The sequence below is a fragment of the Puma concolor genome, chromosome E1 (assembly GCF_028749965.1).
Source record: "Puma concolor isolate L17-30 chromosome E1, mPumCon1.1.hap2, whole genome shotgun sequence".
Taxonomy (NCBI): domain Eukaryota; kingdom Metazoa; phylum Chordata; class Mammalia; order Carnivora; family Felidae; genus Puma; species Puma concolor.
This window is the reverse complement of record NC_141680.1, coordinates 28,321,320-28,345,633: the sequence shown is the minus strand read 5'-3', so window position 1 is coordinate 28,345,633 and position 24,314 is coordinate 28,321,320. Positions and strand designations below refer to the sequence as shown.

The 24,314-nt window shown below is 35.7% G+C and overlaps 1 protein-coding gene across 1 annotated transcript in view; it reads left to right on the top strand.

The window, feature by feature from the left end:
- MED13 (mediator complex subunit 13) overlaps positions 1–24,314 on the top strand; it is a 110,051-nt gene that overhangs the window by 50,992 nt on the left and 34,745 nt on the right. The window contains exons 10-16 of the mRNA XM_086686786.1: positions 11,417–11,630; positions 13,771–13,852; positions 15,846–15,967; positions 17,675–17,765; positions 17,906–18,120; positions 19,489–19,685; positions 20,438–21,351. Coding sequence (XP_086542912.1) covers positions 11,417–11,630; positions 13,771–13,852; positions 15,846–15,967; positions 17,675–17,765; positions 17,906–18,120; positions 19,489–19,685; positions 20,438–21,351 — 1,835 coding nt within the window. The remainder of the gene's footprint in view (positions 1–11,416; positions 11,631–13,770; positions 13,853–15,845; positions 15,968–17,674; positions 17,766–17,905; positions 18,121–19,488; positions 19,686–20,437; positions 21,352–24,314) is intronic.

Genomic DNA, 24,314 nt, shown 5'->3' with positions numbered 1-24,314 from the left:
TCAAACAACTTAAAGATTTTGAATATCATTAGAACTCTTGTGTACTGTTTTTTTTCCTCCATTCTTCCTTCGTCTGTCCTAAATTTGGTGTTTATCATTTCTGTACATGTTTTTATACATGTAGCTCTAATTAATTCATTTTAATTGCTTTATAGTATTTGTTATGAATATACATAATTTACTCTCTTAAAGGAGGACATATTGGTTATTTCAGTTTTTTCCGGTTACATAGGATGTAATAGTGAACTTTTTTGTACACGTTTCCTTATGTACTTGTATAAGATTTCTCTAGGGAATACATCTCAAAGTGGAATTACTGGGCCATGGGGTTTGTCCACATTCGGCATTAAGAGTCATTGTCACTGGCTCTCCAACTATACCAGTTTACACCTTCATCAACCAGCAGAGTATGAGAATGATCTTTTCATCAGCATTTGGTATTACAAGCCTTCAGTTTAGCTAATTTTCTATATGCAGAATGGCATCTTATTGTCTTAATACATGTTTGAAAGTAAGCATTTATTTAAAATGTTCTTTGGACATTTAGGTTTTCTCTTCTGTGAATTGTTTGTATATCCTATCTTTTAGTCCCATTTTTCCCCCAATTCTTTGCAAGTTCTTGCTATAAATCTTCAAAAAAATTTTTTTAATTAAAAGCATCTTTAATGTTTATTTATTTCATTTTTAAAAAATATGTATTTATTTTTGAGAGACACAGTGTGAGCAGGGAGGATCTGAGAGAGAGGGAGACAGAAAATCCAAAGCAGACTTCCAGGCTCTGAGCGATCAGCACAGAGCCCACTGCAGGGCTCGAACTCATGAACTGTGAGATCATGACCTGAGCTAAAGTCAGACACTTAACCTACTGAGCCACCCAGGCACCCCCTGGCTATTAAGAAATAGTATCCCCTTCTTAATGTTCTGTACCTTTTTTTTTCTATAGAATTTATTTTCATCTTTTTCTTTACTGCTTCTCATCACATTTTTTTCATTTATTTTTTAATTAATTTTTTTTAACATTTATTTATTTTTGAGAAGCAGATAGAACAAGCAGGGGTGGGGCAGAAAGGGAGACACAGAATCTGAAGCAGGCTGTAGGCTCTGAGCTGTCAGCACAGAGCCCAGTGCAGGGCTTGAACCCACAAGCCGTGAGATCATGACTTGAGCCAAAGTCGGATGCTTAACTGACTGAGCCACCCAGGTGCCCCTCTTATCACATTTTTAAAATATAATTATTGTTTCTTCCTACACATTTTTGAATGAAGGAATAGGGGAGCTGATTGGTAGGCCTTACTCATTCAGTAAGTTATTTAGCTTATACTATGTATTAGTTTCATACACTGCTTTATGATAATGGGGTTGGGATATTTTGGAGGGGAGACCTGGTACCTAAAATTGCAGAATGAAGGGGATCTTGGGTCTTTACCAGGTAGGTTATTCATTTTTTTAGAAAAGAAACCCTGTTGTTCCTCCATTTTCAGCTCTAATTTTTCATTTCTGTCTAGAAATACAGGTTCATATTTTCTCTGAGTTTTTGGTCATTTTGGCTCTCTTGTTGTGGGTTACCATCACCCCCTCTTGCATATTCTAGGCCATGAACTTTCTCTGCTGTGTTTTATTGATTTTGAGTTTCCCTGAGACTAAGTAAAATGTCCCATTTGTAGCCTTTGTCTCCTTTTCCCTACTGTTAAAGATTTATTCTTTCAATATTCCTTGTTATTTTAGTAAACCTGTGCATCTTATCTAGCTCTTTGAATCTTAAAAATATTCTAGTATGGGTTTTGTTTTTTTTTTTTCAGTTAAAATTAATCTGGATTTGAAATTTAGGGACTTTAGGATACCTTTTGATCATGGAAAACAACCAGCTTATTTAACAGGCAGAAAGTCTCTTGAAAACAAATGATGTCTTGGAAACAAGTCTTAAAAAGATCTTAGTCTCATTTGTGCTGGATATAATATAAAAGTCCTGAGTACTTGCCCGAAACTACTTTTGGTCTCCTTGTTTCTGTACTTCTCCTTTACATATATTCCTACACAGTAGAGTGATCATTGTAGGTTAAATGTTAGATGTTACTCATTTGCTGAAAACCCTCCAGTAGTTTCCCTCTACATTTAAGATAAAATCCAAACTCTTTTTCCTCATCTGTAAGCTTCTACCCAGTTTCCTGTCTAGCTAGTTCTTCACTCTTACCTATTACTGCCCTGTTTGCTTTCTGATTTTGAGGCATCAGATTTTCTGGTTATTCCTTCAGAAAGCCAAGCTCGTTCCTTTTTTTTTTTTTAATTTTTTCTTAAAGTTTATTTATTTTTGAGAGAGACAGAGACAGAATGTGAGTGGGTTAGGGGCATAGAGAGAGGGAGACACAGAATCCGAAGCAGGCTCCAGGCTCTGAGCTGTCAGCACAGAGCCCGACGCGGGGCTCAAACCCACAAACTGTGAGATCATGACCTGAGCCAAAGTCAGACGCTCAACCTCAACCGACTGAGCCACCCAGGTGCCCCAAGCCAAGCTCATTCCTACTGGCCTTTAGTATTGTATTACAGATGCGGGGAATAGCTCACCCCTTCTTACTCAGTCCTGCTGAAAAGTTACCTTTTCAGGAGGTAGTTTCCTGACCATTTTATCTAAACTATGGCTTTTCTTCACTCCCCAAATCACTACCTACCTTGTACACGGTTTTCATTTTTTCCTTGTATATATCATCCAAAATCATATCATGAATTTGTTAATGATCTTTTCCCTATTAAAATACGAGCTCTGTGAAGGCAGGGGCTCTCTGTCTTGTTTACTGCTGTATTCCTCCAGATTACACACAAACATCCCTAGAACAAGTCTAGGCACATAGTGCACATTCAGTAGACGTTTGGATAAATTAAACAACAGTATATTCCTAGGGTTACTTTATGATTTTAGAACTTATTTTCCTTCTAGATTATATTTTCTTATTTAATATAAAAAATGTAGTGTTAAGGACGAAAAGTACTGTTAGGAATATTTTAAAAACTTAAGGGGTAAGTTTATGGGCATTTTGTATTCATATGATCAAGAATTCTAGCCATGACTTTAAATAAGTGTATTAGCTGATTGTATGCAGGAGCATCTGTAGGTGAAATGAAATGAAGGTCTCTTAGAAGTTTTAGGGGGTGCCTGGGTGGCTCAGTCAAACATCTGACTTCGGCTCAGGTCATGATAATCATGGTTCATGAGTTCAAGCCACGCATCAGGCTCTGTGCTGACAGCTCAGAGCCTGGAGCCTGCTTCGGATTCTAGGGCTCCCTCTCTCTCTGCCCCTCCCCTGCTTGTGCTCTTTCTCTTTCAAAAATAAACATTAAAAGAAAAAAAAAAGTTAATATAGTTGGGGTTGCCTGGGTGGCTCAGTTGGTTAAGTGTCCAACTTTGGTTCAGGTCATGACATCACAGGTTTGTGAGTTTGAGCCCTGCATTGGGCCCTTTACTGTCAGTTCAGGGCTCGCTTCTCTCTCTTTCTGCCCCTCCCTTACTTGTCTGTTCGTGTGTGGCACGCTCACTCTCAAAAATAAACAAACATTAAAAAAAATAAGTTAGTACAGTTTAACATTAGAATCTGTTTTGAAATTGTTTGACATTTTTCTCATGGAATAAGAATGAGAGGATACAAGTATAATGTAGAAAAGTAGCTGCAGAGTAGAATGGTGCTGGGTCGTGATTATTTAAATTAAGGAAATAACATGCTTCCACTTGTTCCTGGTCACCATTTTTTCTGCTTTGTGGAAAGAAAAGACTGAATAAAAGGGTGGTGTTTTTTTTTTTTTTTTAATTCTGTGTCTTATGTGAGTATTGTTTTAGTTACATTAGTTACTAAAATGTGTATTATGTTACAATTTGCTTTTGCGTAGAATCCTTTTTTTATTTTAATAGATTAGAATATGGAAAAAAGTAAACAGGTTTAGCTGCTTGCTGTATGAACTAAAACATTTATGGAACATAATTGTTCTGTACTTGATAGAAGTTTTTTGGTTTTATGTTTTAATCACGTGAATATTTTGTCCTTGTAGTTCCTCTTGTATGGCAGTAGCTCTCAATTGGAGCAATTTCTTATTCCCTCACTCATACCTTCAGGTGACATTTGACAGCGTTAAGAGACAATCTAGATTGTCACAACAGGGAATGTGCTACTGGCATCTGGTAGGTAGAGTCCAGGGATGCCGCTAGATACCCTACAATATGTAGGACAGTCCTCCGCAACAAAGCCCAAAATGTTCATAGTGTTGAGGTGCCTTAATATCATGAATAACTTTTACAGAAATTTGAACTCTGGAATAAGTTATTAAATTAGATAGGCCAAACATGTTTACTGATTAGTTTTACTAGGGAGATCCCCCATACTATTTTACTATACAGTAAAATACCTGGTGTGGGCTTCAGTGTTTGCATTATGCTAACAAAAGTTTTGTTTTGTTTTGTTTTTCATAGTTAAAAGGATCTTATTTGGATAACTTAGTGATTCAGGTACCTACTATTAATATTACTTGAGATAGGATGTCGTGAGGATCATCACTCAGGTGATGTCTCCTGTCATTAAAATAAATTCTATGAATTAATACTCTTCTCGATGACATTTAAACACCTGTCTTGAATTCTTTTTTTTTTAATTTTTTTTTTTTTTAATGTTTATTTATTTTTGAAGGAGAGACAGAGCACTACCAGGGGAGGGTCAGAGAAAGAGGGAGACACAGAATCTGAAGCAGGCTCCAGGTTCTGAGCTGTCAGCACAAAGCCTTACACAGGGCTCGAACTCACAAACTGTGAGATCGTGACCTGTGCCCAAGTCAGACGTTCAACTGACTGAGCCACCCAGGCAACCCTTGTCTTAAATTCTTTATAGAAGCGTTGTCTAGGTTTAAAGATATAATATGATCAAACCTTTTCTAGTCAGAGTAGTCCAGTCAGAAGCCTAGATTGCTTTATATAATAAATTTCTGAATTCATATTACTAGGTAAATTCATATTACTGAATTCATATTACTATGTAAACCTGGTAAATTTCTATTCTTTTTCCATACTCTGAGTTTTGAAAGTATTTAAATATATGGCGGTTAATTAGGGGGCTGTTGCAACTCCTGCATTCTTTTGCCCTTTGGAACATTATCTTTTTAAATTCATATTCTTCAAATATCTGTTTCATCAGTTTGAATAAAACTGAAGTTTCTCTAATATGCAGGATGCTGTAAAGCACTGTTGGAGTAAAAAATAAATTTGGTCCTGGCCCTAAACGAAATTGTAATCCAATGGAAACTAACATTCTCTAATAGAAGCATACATAAAAGATATTAGGGATGGTGAGCCAGAGTGAAGAATAATTTAATTCCATTTATGAAGATCCAGAAGTTTTATGTACTTTGGTATGGATAGATTATATGGTGTTGCTTAGTAGTTTGCTATGTCATGATGAGAAATGAGACCTGAAAAGGGAGGTGGGGCTATATAATGGAATAAATTATATAAAATACTATTTATAAAAATACTGTTTATGAGTATGTATTTCCCTTGAGATGATAGGGGCACTGTTGTACTTTTTTTTTTTTTGAGGTAGATAAAATAATAGGGTTTTGGAAAATAAGGATTTTAGAAATATTAACCAAGTAATATTATTGAAAGATTATTTGAAATGAAGAGGTATATATGTATGAAAGGACATCAGTTTGGACTCTTGAATAGTTCAGATATAAGGTGATACAGGGCCCTAGGAAATTAGAGATCGTAGGGATGTATAGATTTTGTAAGTATAGAATAGACAAGAACTTTATGACCAGTTGAATAGTGCAGTGAGGTAGTAACAGGAGAGTTAAAGACCAGCATATTTATTTTATGAGGGAAAGAGGAGGAAAAACCGATTTGAAGACTTCTACCCTTTTACTCAGTTTACATTAAATTCAGATTTACATAATTTTTAAAATTTTTAACGTTTTTTATAATTTAGTTTTTATAATTTTTTTTAAAGTACAAGAAACTGTTAATCCCTGTTATCTTGAAGGAGAGGGATTGGGATATTTAGAAGTTTCAACTATGCCTTTGTTTATAATATGACTTTTATTTATTTTATTTTATTTTATTTTATGTTTTTAATGTGTATTTATTTTTGAGAGAGAGAGAGAGGGAGGGAGAGATCGTGAGCGGGGGAGGGGCAGAGAGACAGAATCTGAAGCAGGCTTCACGCTCTGAGCTGTCAGCACAGAGCCCGACGCGGGTCTTGAGCTCACAGACTGCGAGATCATGACGAGAGTCGAAGTCGGACGCTCAACCGACTGAGCCACCCAGGAGCCCCAGTGTACAATAATGACTTTTAAATATGTGCTTGTAATACATACGCATTGTAAATTAAAAAAAAAACTTTTTTTTAACATTCATTTTTGAGAGTGAGAGAGACAGAGCGTGAGTGGAGGAGGGGCAGAGAGAGAGGGAGACACAGAATCCAAAGCAGGCTCCAGGCTCTGAGCTGTCAGCACAGAGTCTGACGTGGGGCTTGAACTCACGGACAGTGAGATCATGACCTAAGCTGAAGTCAGATGCTTAACTGACTGAGCCATCCAGGCACCCCATTTAATTTTTTTAGTTTATTCATTTATTTTGAAAGAGAGTGTGAGCAGGGTGGTGGGGGAGAGAGAATCCCAAGCAGGCTCCTCACTGTCATCTTAGAGCATGATGAGGGCCTCGAACTCATGAGCTGAAATCAATAATCAGACAGGAGTCAAATGCTCAACCAGCTGAGCCACGTAGGCGTCCCTATGTTGTAAATTTGAATTTAGTGTGAGGAGCCTGCTGAAAGATTCTGTCAGACATTTGTGGCATTGTATCTGAAGCTTAGGAGAGGAAACTATTAACACAGTTGGAGTAATACATAATGCAAAGAGGGGCAAGAATCTTATCAGTAGAAATTTAAAAAGAAACATTTTTTTAATAAAAATTTTATAGGTGTGTACTTTTTTAGAATGATGGAGGAGAAATTTGTACGTTTGTTTTATTCACGTTAAGTGAAAATTCAATTTCCATTTGGTATAAATAAAGTTTTCCTTTGACTGCTGTTAAAGAGTGGCACTGTACTTCCATAATAGGTGGATAAACAAAAGAAAGCAGTATTCTTAGTTTTTCTAATTCTTAGTTTTAGATGGTGATGGCTTGCCTAACTAGTACAGAGTATTAGGATTCATCATTTCTAAACATCTCCCTTGTTCTTAGACTTCCATGTGCCTCAGTTGATGCCAGATTTTTCAGCAGCTACTTTAAAGCGAAATTCCTTTCTAATTTCTTAGAATTTAGTTTGGGGAGAGAGAGGTTGAGGTGGAGCATAGCATATCTTACATACCGGATATACACATCTGTGGCAGTCTTCTTTTTGCTTCTAATTATTTTTAGTTTCTTTATTGGTTAACGCTAGTATCTATTTTAGAATAGTGGCTTTTAAGACCTCATAAGCTTTTAGGGGTGCCTGGGTGACTCAGTCGGTTAAGCATCTGACTTTGGCTCAGGTAATGATCTTGTGGTTTGTGGGTTCAAGCCCCACATCAGACTCTGTGCTGATAGCTCAGAGTCTGGAGCCTACTTCAGTTTCTGTGTCCCTGTCTCTCTGCACCTCTCCTGCTGGCACTCCGATGTTCTCTTTCAAAAGTATAAATAAACATTAAAAAATTTTTTTAAACCTTGTAAGTTAAAAAAAAAAATAAACCTTGTAAGTGTTGAAGATAGCAAAATTTCTGCAAAGAAACATTACAGTTTTTTTAATATCATTTTCCAAGGGCTAGCACTTAGTTCTAGTAGTATTTTGATTGCTTAAAATAGTCTTCTATTTTGATTCAGAGGGAGACATTTCTAAACCCCAAGCAGAGAAAGAACTATACTGGAGCATAGTTTTATCATGTCTTGTTCTATAGCAAGGCTACATCTGGATATCTTAACCATAGAATTCATCAATAGAATTAGCTCCTATGTTGCATTAGGGGTATACCTGACATTTATATTGTATATTTCATACAGTTACAGAGTGCATTATCTGATCTCTAAAAGATAGTTTCTATTTTGTTTCATAGGAGTCTATGATGAAATAAACTTGTTTTGGTTTATTGTAATCTAAATATTTTAAGTAAGTCTTACTTGATATCTTAATACAATAAAGCTATTCTTCTTACAGTTAGCTTGACTCAGTTTAAGGATTGATGCTGAATAGTGGGCGTGGTACCAGAAAAGGTACTGTTAAAGAAAATAGAGGATTTTTGATATTTATTATATTCATTTGTTCCTTAACATTTCCTTCTATAGCTTATCTCCTTCTATAATTGTCAATCCTAAAATACTGTCGTTTCTTGTCTGGAAGAATTTTTATTGAATAAAGGCCTAAAAGCATGTGCTACTCCAAGCCATGTTAAATTCTCTACAAGTATATTTCAGGATAGAATGTTACTGTTGTCATAATAAAAGGAAAGAGATACACTTAATGAATAATATAAACGTAATTTCAGTTTGCTTTGGTCTTTGCAAAGCTTCCTGTTCATTACTGTACCTAATCCTCTTCCAGTTTGTCTGTATTTAGCTCTATATCTGATTGAAACTATCTCTGTAGTTCGACTATATGTGAAAAGTTTCTTTTAGAAAAGGAGGGGTTATTCCTGTTTCACAGAAATATATATATACTATATGATGATAATGATGAAATAACTGAGTAATCTGACATCTTTTAAAAATCACAATTTTTTCTACTCTTATCAATTTTAAATATAGAAAGATGTGTAATGTAAATATATTTTAAAATATGTTGTGACTTGATACTCATGATATTATTGACTACATTTAAATTCATTGCATATCCCAATGTCTGTGAGAACCATTCAATAAAATAACAAGTTGTCTTTAGGCACCGCATTTGGTTTACTCATTTTTATTCTTAATAGAGCCCTGTGCAGGAGCATTGGTCCTTTTAATGTAACTGCACACTAGTTTAACTACTTGTGTAAACAGTGTGGCAGTTTTCCTGCTTCTGCCAGAGGACAACTTAATATGAGAAACAGTTGTTTTATTCACCTCTACACAGAGTAGTAGTGTCTTTCAGGTTGGTGGTGGGGAGGAGGAGTGGGATCTTAACACTTTTCTCCTATGAATAGTTACTTGAATATGCATACTTAAAATCTTTCCAGCCTTAACTTTGTTACTATGTTACCTTAGCAAACCATTTCTTTCTACATAATTTGCACATCAAAATCAGCATACTCTGCATTTTCCGTCTTATAAGATTAATTATAAGTAGTGAATAAGAAAACATGTCAAAGTAGATAGCAAACTACTTTGGAGAGACTTATGTTAGCACCTAATAGTTGAGCAAACAGTTTTGGTCTAAGATGGTAAGATACAATGCTACTCTTTAAGAAATACCTATTCATTCATTTATAGAAGTATTCTAACAATTTTAAAACATACTCCTGTTAACTAGTTAGCACCATGTTCAAATGGAAGAAAGTTTTTGTAGACCTGGGATTTTAGTTTTGGGGATAAATCTGGGGCATATTGGGAATAACAATGACATGGTATTTAATAGCATGCTTAGAAAATATCAGTTATTATTTTTTTATGGCCTCTGTTTCACCCTTAGTTTATAGTGTATATGGAGTACTTATAGTGCTGGGCATCTTAAATAGATTGAAAGTTATGATATCCTTCCATTCAAAGATTTTATAAGCTAACAAATACCTTCACCTTCATTGTTCCCAAATCTTACATCTCTTATAATTTTTTGTCTTAAATTGTAGGACAGATAAGTGGCAGCAGTATCACTTTCTGATGAATGAAGATGGTTTATTTCCAAGTACAAGATACTGTATTTTAGAATTATTAATGCATCCACAACGTCTCAATCCTATGTGGTTTTTCGATTTCATGTATTCATTTAAGAAATATTTATTGAGTACCTTCTACTTGCCAGGCACTGTTCTAGGCATTTGGGATAATTCAATGAACAAAGACAAGATCCCTGTCATTTAGGGTCTTATATTCTAGTGAGAGTGACAGTCAACTATTAATATAAGCAAGTTATATAGATTTTAAAAGATAAGTGCTATGGAGGGAAAAATAGAGCAGGGTGAGGGGGATCAGTGTTGAAGTAGTTGGGCATTTTGCAATTTTAAATAAGGTCTCCTACATAAGGTGACATTTAAACAAAGTCTTTTAGAAAGTGAAGGAGTTGGCCATGCAGATACTTGGAGAAAGAATGCTCCAAACAAAGGGAACAGTCAGGAGTGTGTCTGGCCTGTTTGAGGAACATGAAGGAAGGTCTTGGAAGCAGAGTTGAGAGAGGCAGGAGTAGAATAACCAGATGAAGTTGGTTGGAGAGGCAAAGAGGAGAAAGGTCAAGGAAAGCTTTGGTAGGATATTACAAGGGGTTTGGTTTTTATTCAGAGTGAAATAGTCCTTGCAGGATTTTTACCCTGGTCTGAGTAGAAGCCTAGCTACTTCTTTCTGGCAGCATGGGAATCTCCACTTTACAAACTATAGAGAACATGAATTTGGGAGTTAGAAAGTGTCTTCTACAAACCAAAATCATCATTCAGTGTTCACACTCACCAAGTACCCTGGTCTTCAGAGATAGAAAAGTCTTGATGCTTTCTGGGATTCTGGTGGTGCAAATCAGCTGTGGCTTCTTGCTCTTACCCTTTGATTTTAGCTTTCTCTGATCTGACAGTTTCTACTTGTTTGTCTTTCTAACTTCAGTGTTGTCTCCTCTCTTGTTTTGTTTTATTGATTCTAGTCACCATGTGAAAGCATAAGACTGATGATATAAAAATAGATTTTTCTAATCTGATCAGATAAAAACTTTGAGGTACTTGAGCTGAAACTTCACTTGCCATTATAAAACCTCTTGCCAGAATTAATAAGTTATAGTGTTCATGAAACACAAATTAGGTCCTTATAATTTTATAACCTTATCCACTCATGTCAATAGGAAAAGGGTAATCACTTCCATTGTATAAATTGTATAAAACTAGTCTTGCCTCAGCACATAGCCCACAATTTTGAGAGTTCCTGTCCTGGAGCAATTTTGATGTAAGAGTCCCTTTCAAAAAAAAAAAAAAAAAGTTCCTTTCAGTGAATAGACTTGGACAAGTTAATGCATGTAAGGAATTGGGAACAGAGTGGACATATTTTGGTGGAAAGAACATATAGATAGGAGACCTAGATTTTAGCTTCATTTCTTGATTGCTAAACTTGAGGCTTTAATAAATCATGTAACCTCTCAATGCCTTAATTTCCTCATTCGTAATATGAAGGATTACAGTTTAGATCATCTCTAAATAATCATGAAAACTTGATGATTCTTAAGTCATTGGAATTTTTTTGCTTTTATGGAAAATTAAATATAATTTTCTAATTTTGTTTTTTTTTTTTTTAATGCAGGTTAATGGTGCAATGTAAGAAACCTTTAAAAGTTTCTGATGAATTAGTGCAGCAATATCAAATTAAAAATCAGTATCTTTCAGCAATAGCATCTGATGCAGAGCAAGAATCTAAAATTGATCCATATGCATTTGTTGAAGGAGATGAGGAATTCCTTTTTCCTGATAAGAAAGATAGACAAAACAGTGAGAGAGAAGCTGTAAAAAAACACAAGGTGAGTAAAAGAAATCATAGTACACCAAAGGGTCGCTGATATTTTTTAACACAGGATATAGTACCATACTTCTCTCTCTCTCTCTTTTTTTTTTTTTTTTTTTTTTTTGTCTTTTAAAATAGATTAAGGGGCACCTGAGTGGCTCATGTCAGTTAAGCCTCCAGCTCTTGATTTCAGCTCAGGTCAAGATCTCACTGTTGTGAGATCAAGCCCTGTTCCGGGTCTGCACTGACAGCATGGAGCCTGCTTGGGATTTTCTCTCCCTCTCTCTTTGCCCCTCCCCTGCTCACACTTGCTCTTTCTCTCCCACTCTCTCAAAAATAAACACACTTCGGGGTCCCAGGGTGGCTCAGTAGGTTGAATGTCCAAGTTCAGCCCAGGTCATAATCTCGCGATTTGTGGACTTGAGCCTCGTGTCGGGCTCTGTGCTGACAGCTCAGAGCTTGGAGCCTGGTTTGGATCCTGTTTCTCCCTGTCTCACTCTGCCCCTCCCCCACATGTGCCTGCTCTCTAAAAAATAAACTTTTATTACTTTTTTATTTTTTTTAACGTTATTCGTTTGTGAGAGACAGAGACGCTGTGAGTAAGGGAGGGGCAGAGAGAGAGGGAGACAGGATCTGCGAGGCTTGAACCCACGAACCATGTGATCATGACCTGAGCCGAGGTCAGAACCTTAACCTGCTGAGCTACCCAGGTGCCCCAATTTTTAAAATAAATAAATAAACAAAATTAAAAAATATAGAACGGATATTTATCCTTTTAAATTATGAAAATATTTTTTTTGAATAGGTAAATCAGGTACATTGTACAAAATTTAAGAGTTTATGTAGACTTTATACCTGGTGTCTGATAATGAAAAGATTGTTATTTACTGTAAGAGTTTTTTTGGGTTTGAGGAAAGTACATTAACTTCTGTAATATTGAAATCAGAAAATTTAGGTAGATGAAGTATTTTGATACTGAGTTAAAATATACTGAAATAGGTGAAGTGTCAAAATACAATAAAATACCCAATGCTGAGTTTATAACGTACATGATATTTTTGAATGTGAGTTAACTTATAGAGCCCCTTGATGAAATATATTAAATATAGGATACAGGAGTATTTATTAGAAATTTGAAAATCTAATATTATAGGATGTATTAAGCACAAGATAACTCTGTTGGATAAGAATTTTGCCTTTAAGGGTACCTGGGTGGCTCCGTCAGTTATGCGTTTGACTTCAGCTCGGGTCATGATCTCATGGTTTGTGGGTTCAAGCCCTGCGTTGGGCTCTGTGCTGACAGCTCGGCGCCTGGAGTCTGCTTCCGATTCTATTTCTCCCTCTCTCTGCCCCTCCCCTGCTCATGCTCTGTCTCTGTCTCTGTCTTTCAAAAATAAATAAACGTCAAAAAGTTAAGATAAAAAGTAGGGGCGCCTGGGTGGCTCAGTCAGTTAAGTGTCCAACTTTGGCTCAGGTCATGATATCACACTTTGGCTCAGGTCATGATATCACACTTCTTGGTTTCAAGCCCCACTTCGGGCTGTGTGCTGAAAGCTCAGAGCCTGGAGCCTACTTTGGATTCTGTATCTCCCTCTTTCTCTGCCCCTAACCTGTGTGTGCTCGCTTGCTCGCGCTCTCTCCCTCTCTCTCTTTCTTTCTCCCTGTCAAAAATAAATAAAAACATTAAATAAAAAAAATTTTTTTAATTAAAATTTGCCTTTAATGTAAAATATGGAAATTGAAAGCTGTAAAATTGTGAAAAGGACCCAATAATAAGTATAATACAGAAAATTCTTTCACAGAGTTTTTAGCCTTACTGTGCGCCTGGTACTTGACATTTTGTCCTTCTGTAAATATGAAAAGAGTAGTAGCTGGGAAGGATATAGGTATTATAGAAAGAACATGGACTTTGGAATTTGACAAATTTAGCTTGGAATCCCAGCTCCCACCGTTTATCCAGATACATTTCCTGGGTTATCTTTAGAACTATTTTTTGTAAGTTGAACGTGCTGTTTATCATATAGATTAATTGTGGGAATTAGTATGTCTGTAGAACATCTAGTAGGATGCTTGACACATAGTTACTCAGTAGTTGGAAGATTTTGTTATTTTAAATTATATATTTCAGTCTAATATGTATGTAATATTGTTTGCAGGTAGAAGATGGGCCATCTAGTGTAACAGTATTATCACATGAAGAAGATGCTATGTCATTATTTAGTCCATCTATCAAGCAAGGTAAAACTTTTACTTTCTAATCAAAATATTGCATTACAAGATTACTGCTACAAGCTAATCTGATATTATTGGACTTACAGTGTTCCTTTTTGCATAATTCATGTTTCATAGAAAGGTACCTATCTTAAAATGATTTATTGCTTATTTTGTATTGAGAGAAGCAGGTTGAGATGATAGAAATTCTGTTTTGAATTGTTGAAACTTTCTCTCAAATAAAAATAGTTCTTATGTAAAATGAGATTTGAAGAGATCATCACCTTAAGGTCCCTCTCTGATCTGAAAACTCAACTTTATAAATTAGACTTGACTACAATTTTGTTGTCCTTTACTCTCTCACTCAAATTAGAAGAACTGTTGAAATTATTAATTTAACAAATATTTATCAAACAGGTTTTAAATGTAGGGACTATTCTTAGCACTGAGGATACTGTCAAAAAGACTCCACTTTGAAAGTGTCTGACTAGTGCTCCTTGTGCTTGGAATAGAGAGGTGTGGCACATTATTTGTTTTACAAAATTTGTGTGGGAATGAGTGTAATTGCTGTCTTCTGCTTTCTCTAAATTTGGACCATCTCCCACATTCTGGAGCAATCTTTTGAGGTGGAGCTTTGAAATATTTTTTAATAAGTACCCTAGATGATTTTTTACACCAAATTTCAGAACTGCTCCAGTTAATTTTTAGAACTATCATGCAGAGGCACTTGGAAAGTGACTTTCATCTTTCTGAAAGTGAGGACTATTTCAAGTCCTTTGATACACCAAGCATACTTCAGGTTATACACCAAACTGTAATTTTTTTCTTATATGAGAATGTAAAAGGAATTTAACTTCTGTTGGTATTTGTAATTTTTCTTAAGTAATTCTATATTTTTCCCTCTACAACTGGGGAGAGTAAAAAAAAAAAAAAAAAGAAAAGGGAAAATAAAATTCTAGAACTAAGGGGGCGCCTGGGTGGCTCAGTTGGTTAAGCGTCCGACTTCAGCTCATGTCATGATCTCACCGCTCGTGAGTTCAAGCCCCGCATCGGGCTCTTTGCTGACAGCTCAGAGCTTGGATCCTGCTTCAGATTCTGGGTCTCCCTCTCTCTCTCTCTGCCCCTCCCCTGCTCATGCTCTCTCTCTGTCTCTCAAAAAATGAATAAACATTTAAAAAAATTTTTTTTTTTTAATTCCAGAACTAAAATGAAAGCTTAACCAACAGGTAATATTTATTGAGTACTTCACTGCCTGGCACTGGACAAAGTGCTTTAGCTACATCCTTCATTTTTAATTCTTGTTATTGCTAAGGTACAGAGAGGTTAAGTAACTTGTTCAGGGTCATATTGTTAGTGTCATAGTTGGGAATTCAAATTCATGATAGTCTCTCTGACTCAAGAGCCAGGGCACTTAATCATTGTACTATGTTTCTTTCTTTCAGGAAGATAGAAAACTAAAAATGTGGAAGATAGAAAAATAAAAGTGTGTGTGTGTGTGTGTACTATTGTCCTGTTAGTGTATATCTTTTTATTTGTTATATAAAATCTGAGTATTTAGCCATGTTATGGATTACATAGCCTTTAGTGAGCTTCCTGGAGAAGTTACTACATTTATTTGCAATTTTATTTCTATGAAAAAATTTCTAGATTTTAAGGAAATCACCGTTTCTTTTTTTTTTTTTTAATTTTTTTTTTTAATGTTTATTTGTTTGAGAGAGACAGAGAGACAGCACAAGCTGGGGAGGGGAAGAGAGAGGGGAGACACAGAATCTGAAGCAGGCTCCAGGCTCCGAGCTGTCAGTACAGAGCCTGAAGCGGAGCTTGAACTCACAGACTTTGAGATCATGACCTGAGCCGAAGTCAGACACTTAACCAACCAAGCCACCCAGGCGCCCCAAGGAAATCATAGTTTCTTATTGCAGAATAGGTTTAAAGTTAGATATCTAGTTTAAATAAATAGAATAATACTTATTTGGTCAGTAGTGGAATTTTTTATTTTGCCTTTTTGGTTGACGTGTAGATGCTCCACGCCCTACTAGTCATGCCCGCCCTCCATCAACCAGCTTGATTTATGACTCAGACCTGGCTGTCTCTTATACTGACCTTGATAATCTTTTCAATTCTGATGAAGATGAATTAACGGTGAGTATTCTATTAATGGCTAAGATTTATAATATCTTTTCCTTAATTTCATGTAGACTTATTTTTCAGAAGTGATGTGTGACTTGAACAGTATGTTTTGGCCCTGAAAAATAAGAAGTATTTTGGAATAAAATTTTATTAATTGGTTTCCTTTTTTTAAACTTATGTTTGAGCATTCTTGGCATAGTGTCACCTACAAACCATGTGTGTTTTTTCTTTATTTTTTTATGTTTGGGATGTGTGATTAAGTTTAATTTGAACGCTACGATATATTTTTTTTCTGCAATCTTTAGGAAGCAGAATTATTTTCCTATTCTTTAATCCTCTCATTTGAGAAATGACCCTGGAATTGACTCACTTAGATAAGAATAATAAGTAATTAACATTAAAATTGTATGCCTTGTCAATTTATTAAGGAATACCACTTCTTTTGAATGTTTGTCATCACAACCATTATTTTAAGACAGCAATATACTATAATAATGAAAAAGGAAGAAGAGGTAGTATTTAATTTTGAACATCCATTTGCACACAAAGGTGATTATAAAAGAAAACTTAAAATGAGGTTTGTTAGAATGTCAGATTAGTGAACTGAGTGCTGCATTGTCATAAAAGGGAATTCCATTTTCATCTGCATAAAGGTAGCTTGAAAACGTCTGTAGTACATTTGGTCTTTCTTGTCCTATATAATACATACTTTTTTATATAACATATACTTTTAATCCTCTTTTGTGTATGATACACACTGTGTGTATTTGTGTATATATACACATACGTACACATATAGGCACATTTGGTGTCTTCAATTAAGTGATATACAGCAGGTATAGCTGTACATAAACTAACATTTTATATCCCAAAATATAGTATATTTTAGAGAGTACCATTTACTAGGTAAATATATCCTTGAATTCTTTGATACTTTTATGCTTCCTGTTACTATTCATGTATCAGCTATGGATATTGTGAGGTAAGAAGGTTGTAATTAGAACTGTTATGTTTATGACAAAGAGGCTAACAGGAGACTTAGAACCATGTTAGATATAACCAAATATAAAAACATTGGTGATAGATTGGAGATAGTAAAACTTGGTTTGTTCAACGTATTAAAACTAATTTTTAGTTAGGTATACTATTTATTGTTTGTCATATGAGATCTTTCTGAAGTGTATGCTTTTGTTTTACGAGTTGCAGCATTTTTCTAGGGAGAGGAGGTTATTAAACAAGGTAAAAATATAAATTAGAATTCAGAGAGGTGATTGATTATATAGGAAAATTTGATGTATTTTATTTGAGGGGACAAATGTTTTAGGAGTATTTTTTTCTAAAAAGCGGTTCTGTATTACAAATCCTTATTGCAGATTTCCGTTTTCTTTTTTTTTTTTTTTTTTAATTTTAATAGGCTTTAAGTGGTAGGTTATTCTTCTGTGTTCTGAAAGTATTAGTCATTTTTATTTGGAGGAACTTTTCCCTCTGTTAAATTGCAGGATTATCATATAAACAGACAAAATAATCTGGGTTCAGTGATTGTTTAAAATATGTTTTAGGTCTTTATAAATTGTTTCTAGTATCTCATTTTGGCTCTAGCATAAATTCAGAATACTATATTTGATGAATGGGTTTGACCTTCAAGTTACATCTTAATGATCTTGGATCACATTGGATTTAAAATTTCAGATAAATATGTGTTTTTATTTTTGTTAATAGCCTGGATCTAAAAAGTCAGCAAATGGAACAGATGATAAATCCAGCTGTAAGGAATCAAAAACAGGAAATCTGGATCCATTATCTTGCATAAGTAAGCTTCCCAAATCTGCTGCAGATAAATCCGCAACTTCTAATATGAATAAAATTCCCCACCCCTTTCTTTTAAACACAGATTAATTAACTTCTTTTTATTTAGTCTTAATGTTAAAATGTGCGCTTTATTAATTATAGGCACTGCAGATCTTCATAAAATGTATCCTACACCACCATCGTTGGAACAGCATATTATGGGATTTTCCCCAATGAATATGAGTAATAAAGAATATGGTAGTATGGATATAACACCTGGAGGAACTGTTCTAGAAGGAAATAGTTCTACTGTTGGAACACAGTTCAAAATTGAGGTTGATGAAGGATTCTGTAGCCCCAAACCTTCTGAAATTAAAGTAAGTATTTTATATTTCTGGAAAAATAATTCACTTCCAATATTTTCTTATAGATTTAGTTAGTTTGTTGCTATATTAAAAAATCTGTCATGATTCTCATTTTGTAATTAACAAATTTGAAGGCTGAATAGTGGTGAAACTACAGAGAATGCATTTAAGAATACTTGGGCTGCTTCCATAATTTGGCTGTTGTAAATAATGCTGCTATAAACAGGGGTGCATGTATCCCTTTGATTAGTGTTTTTGTAATTTTTGAGTAAATACCCAGTAGTGTGATTATTGGACTGTAGGGTAGTTCTGTTTTAAACTTTTTTAGGAACCACCACTGTTTTCCACAGTGGCTGCATCAGTTTGCGTTCCCACCAACATTGTAAGAGAGTTCCTTTTCCTTCACATCCTCTCCAATACCTGTTTCTTGTGTTTTTTATTTTAGCCATTCTTACAGGTGTGAGGTGATATCTCATCATAAGGGGTTTTTGTTTTTGTTTTTGTTTTCTTGTAAGTGAACTCCATACCATACATTGGGCTTGAACTCACAACCCTGAGATCAAGAGTTGCATGCTCTACCGACTGAGGCAGCCAGACTCCCCTCTCCTTGTAGTTTTGATTTGCATAGCCATGATGATGAGCGATATTGAACAGATGAATGGATAGAAGATACACACACATAGGAATATTATTTAGCCATAAAAAAGAATTTGGTCTTGTTATTTGCAGTGACCTTGATGGAGCTAGAGAGTGTAATGCTAAGTGAAATAAGTCAGAAAAGGACAAATACCATATAATTGCACTCCTATGTGGAACTTACGAAACAAAGCAAATAAGCAAAGGGGAAAAAAAAGACAAACTAGGAAACACTCTTAACTATAAAGAACAAACTGATAATTATCAGAGGAGTTAGGTGATAAACACTAGGTGATTTATGGAGTTGTTGAATCACTATATCGTACACCTGAAACTAATATAACAGTGTATGTTAATTTTACTGGAAATAAAAAGAATGCATTTAAGAATAGAATAATAGGCACCTGGGTGGCTCAGTCAGTTAAGCATCTGGCCCTTGATTTCCACTTAGGTCATCTCTCGGTTCGTGAGACTGAGCCTCGCATCCGTCTCTGTGCTGATAGTGTGGAGCCTGCTTGGGGTTCTCTCTCCCTCTTTCTCTGTCCTTTCTCCCTCTTTCTCTGTCGTGTGTGTGCATGCTCTCCCTCTCTAAATAAATAAATGAACTTAAAAAAAAAAAGAATAGAATTATATTTACATTTTATTATTTTGTTTAAAGAGACGGGAAAAGAGACTAGATAGAGACAGTTTAGCTTTTTTCCCTTGGAAGATAAGATGGTGAAAGTCATGGTTTTTGTATTGTAGGATTTTTCGTATGTCTATAAGCCTGAAAATTGTCAAGTTCTGGTGGGGTGTTCCATGTTTGCACCTCTAAAAAGTCTCCCAAGCCAATGTCTGCCTCCTATCAAATTGCCAGAAGAGTGTATTTACCGTCAGAGTTGGACTGTTGGAAAATTGGAATTGCTTTCCTCAGGGCCTGCAGTGCCATTCATCAAAGAGGGGTATGATACAGATTTATGTTACTGGTATACTACAGGTGTGCTTATATAGCTTTAATTTTTTTTCATAGAGGTGCCTGCTTTGCTAGTATTTAGAAAAAAGATGCTGGGTTTTAAAGATTCTAAGAATTATTTTTTGATCAATAAATTGTAATGGTATTAGTTGGGTGTGGATAAATTGTTGGAAAATTTAAGTATTATTACTCATTGATTACTTGCTTTCATTTTTTTTTTTTTGTTTTTTGATTGTCTTCAGAAGCACTGTTTATTTTGCTCTAAAATTCTAAATGCCATTTGTGTATTTGCCATATCACATACTTTTCATATTTTAGTATCTGAAATTGGGGTGTCTTATGACATCTTTAAATGGCCATTGTCCCTTATTGCATGTAAACATCTCTGAAATTAGAAGTTTTTTTTGTTTTGTTTTTAACAGTGGCATCTTAGGATCAATGAAATATGGTTATTTGTAGTATAAGAACTATAGATAGTAAAGGTGGATGTTTAGGTGTGGATAAGTGTAAACAGATTTTATTTACAATTTGGAGCTAGTTGGTTGGTCCACAGTCCACAACAGTCACCTAGAGTGGATTTATTAACCAGAAATACATTTTAATTCTACTTGTAATTTTTGCAGTAATTGTACTTTCATAATTATCAGTGTTACTGAAAAATACTGGACATTTTTTGTTCTGTTTCATATCACTAATATGTTCCTTTATGTGTTTAATTTTCTTTCACCTTGGTAACACTAGCGATGGAAGTACTATTGATCAAGAATATGGTCCTGCTTATACACCTCAGACTCATACTTCTTTTGGGATGCCTCCTAGCAGTGCACCTCCTAGTAACAGTGGAGCAGGAATTCTTCCTTCTCCATCTACACCTAGGTTTCCAACTCCAAGGACTCCAAGGACTCCAAGGACTCCTCGAGCTGGTGGACCTGCTAGTGCTCAAGGTTCAGTCAAATATGAAAATTCAGATTTGTATTCACCAGCTTCCACGCCATCCACATGCAGACCCCTTAACTCTGTTGAACCTGCAACTGTTCCTTCCATCCCTGAAGCACACAGTCTTTATGTAAACCTCATTCTTTCAGAATCAGTTATGAATTTGTTTAAAGACTGTAACTTTGATAGTTGCTGTATCTGTGTCTGCAATATGAATATCAAGGGTGCCGATGTTGGAGTTTACATTCCAGATCCAATGCAGGAAGCACAGTATAGGTGTACCTGTGGCTTCAGTGCTGTCATGAACAGAAAGTTTGGAAACAATTCAGGATTATTTCTTGAAGATGAACTAGACATCATAGGACGCAACACAGAATGTGGCAAAGAAGCAGAAAAACGTTTTGAAGCTCTCAGGGCTACTTCTGCTGAACATGTTAATGGAGGACTAAAGGAATCTGAAAAATTCCCTGACGAATTGATATTATTGCTACAAGATCAGTGCACTAATTTATTTTCACCCTTTGGAGCAGCAGACCAAGATCCTTTTCCTAGAATTGGTGTAATTAGTAATTGGGTACGAGTTGAAGAGCGGGACTGTTGCAATGACTGCTACCTTGCATTAGAACATGGGCGTCAGTTCATGGATAACATGTCAGGAGGGAAAGTTGATGAAGCACTTGTGAAAAGTTCATGCTTACACCCCTGGTCCAAAAGAAATGGTAAGTATGCTAATGGAATAATTTTTGTTTATTTTCCTTTAATTGTAGGACTTTGCCTTTCTTTCTGAGGATAAAGTATTAAAGGCAGTTTTCCATGTAGCTAATAGAGACACTAAAATTTGGACTGAAAACTCCTTTAAGGTTGACATTTTTAAAGGGAGAAGTTCCTAGCAGTTTAGTTTAATTTCACCAATAAAAGTATGGCTCTTGTAAATCTGTAATTATGTACTTATGTGGGAGTATAAAGGGTATTTTGTAGATGTTAATTAACAGAAAATTGCTAGTTGTCTGCTTTATTCAACATTCTTTCAATCATTAAATATTTACTGAGCACCTGATATGTGCCACACACTGTTCCTTTATAAAAGTGCAGCATTAAATGAAACAAACTTAGTTCCTGCCTTTTTTGAGTCTATAATTTAGTGTAGAACATATAAACGAAAAAAAAAAAAGTAATTATATAATGATAGTGATAAATGGCTTTGAAGAAAAAGCAAGTGGAAAGGAGTGGAAAAAGACAGGAGGACACTAATTTATTTGGGTAAGTACTTCATGATTTATTTTAATTAATTAAAGTGAGCTCTATACCCAGTGTGGGGCTTAAACTCACATCCCAAGATCAAAAGTCATATGCTCTACTGACTGAGCCAGCCAGGTGCCCCAGGTGTGTATGGTTATTTTAGATGTATGGTTAGGAAAAATATTACCGAGGGACAGCATTTGAGCAAAGTCCTACATAAAGTGAGGGAATGGAGCTATGTGGATAACTAAGGGAAGAGTGTTTCAGGTAGTGCAAAGACCCAGAGGGAGTAGTATGGTTAACATGTTTGAGGAACAGTAAGGAGACATTGTTGCTGGAATGAATTGGGTGATGGGGAGATTGGTCAGACATGAATCTAGGAGCTAGCCAAAAACCAAAATCATGTAGGGGTCTTAGGGACTGTGTAAAACCTTTATAGTTTATTCTAAGACTGATGGGAAGCTATAGGTCAGTTTTGAGCAGAGAAATAACACGGTCTTTTTTCTGTCTATTTTTTTAAAAGATCATTCTGGCTATTATGTGCTGTGAAGGTAAGAATAGAAGTAGATAGAATAGTTAGGAAGCATTTAGAAAGATGGTGTAAGATGATGGTAACTTAGACAAGATTGGAAGCGTTGGAGATAAAAGTAGTAGGTTCTAGGTATATTTGGGAAGTAGAACCTATAGGATTTGCTGATACATACAAGAAATGATGAGGCATCAAGGATAGCTTGAGCAGCAGGATGAATGATGGTTCTAATTATAGAGGAGGGAAACACTGGGAGAGGAGGTCGAGTACATATGTGGAGATAACAGTTTTAAATTCACAGGAGTGGTTGGGTCTGGAGATTAAAATTTTCTAGTGTAAGTTATCAGTGTTAAAATCTATGGAGCTGGATTTAACAACATAGAGAGTAACTAGAGAGAAGGATGGAACTGACATTTAGAGATGGAGAAGGGAAGGATCCAGGATTGGAAACCAAGGAAGTGGGAGGAAAACCAAGAGAGTAGGGTGTCCTAGAAGTCAAATAGGTACAATAAATGTTTGAAGAAGGAGAAAATGATCATCAGCGTCAAATAATGTTCTACAAGGTACAACGTCAAATACTAGCTGTGTAGAGTTTTAAGGATCTAGGGGCACCTGGGTGGCTCGATTGGTTAAGTGTCTGACTCTTGATCTCAGCTCAGGTCATGATCTCAAGATTTGTGAATTCAAGACCCATACCGGGTTCTGTGCTAATGGTGTGGAACCTGCTTTTAAGATTTTGTCTCTCCTTCTCTCTGCCCCTTCCCTGCTTGTGCGCGCACGCTCTCCCTCTCTCTTTCTCTCTCTCAAAATAAATAAACTCAAAAAAACTAAAAAAAAAAAAAAAAAAAAAGAAAAGCTAATGATTTAATCCATATTACATGCTTGGTACAGTGCTTGGAATATAGTACTGAATTAATTTAAGTTGCCATTATTATTATTAAAATAGATATTTAAAAAAATTTTTTTTAAGTTTTTATTTATTTATTTTGAGAGACAGAGCACAGGTGGGGGGAGCAGAGAGAGAGAGAGGAAGAATCCCAATCAGGATCCACACTGTCAATGCAGTGTGTGATGCAGGGCTTGAACTCACAAATGGTGAGATTATGACCTGAGCTGAAATCAAGAGTCAGATGCTTAACCAACTGGGCCAGCCACCCAGGTGCCCCCAGATATTTTTTCTTTCAGGCACAACCAACCAACCAACCAACCTACAGTTTTTTCAAAAGTTTATTTATTTATTTTGAGAGAGTGGGGAGCAGGGAGTGGCAGAAGGAAAGAGAATCCCAAGCAGGCTCCTCACTGTCAGCACGGAGCCTCCAGTGGTGGGGCTCAAACTCACAAACTGTGAGATCATACCTGAGCTGAAATCAAGAGTCAAGACGCTTAAACTGATTGAGCCACCCAGGCACCCCAACAGTTTTTATTAATTTTTTTTTAATGTTTATTTACTTTTTTCGAGACAGAGCGTGAGTGGGGGAGGAGCAGAGAGAGAAGGAGACACAGAATCTGAAGCAGGCTCCAGGCTCTGAGCTGTCAGCACAGAGCCCGAAGTGGGGCTCAAACCCATGAACCGTGAGATCATGACCTGAGCCCAAGTCGGACACTTAACCGACTGAGCCACCCAGGCGCCCCCCAACAGTTTTTAAAATATGTCTCAGTATACCACTAACTTTTCTAATTTTTGACTGTTACACAGAAAATTTGCCTCCTTCAGAATGTGGTTTTTGGTAAGGATCTTTTCTAAGGTGGTATATGCCGTATAATAACTTCTCTATTTGGTCCATGAGTCATTTGCTAATTCAGTCATCTTTTTGACACATGCAAAACAATGTGGTTAGCATTCTGGGAGATACGATGAATCTCCTACACTCATTCATTCATTCATTTGTTTATTAATAATTTCATCTTATTTAA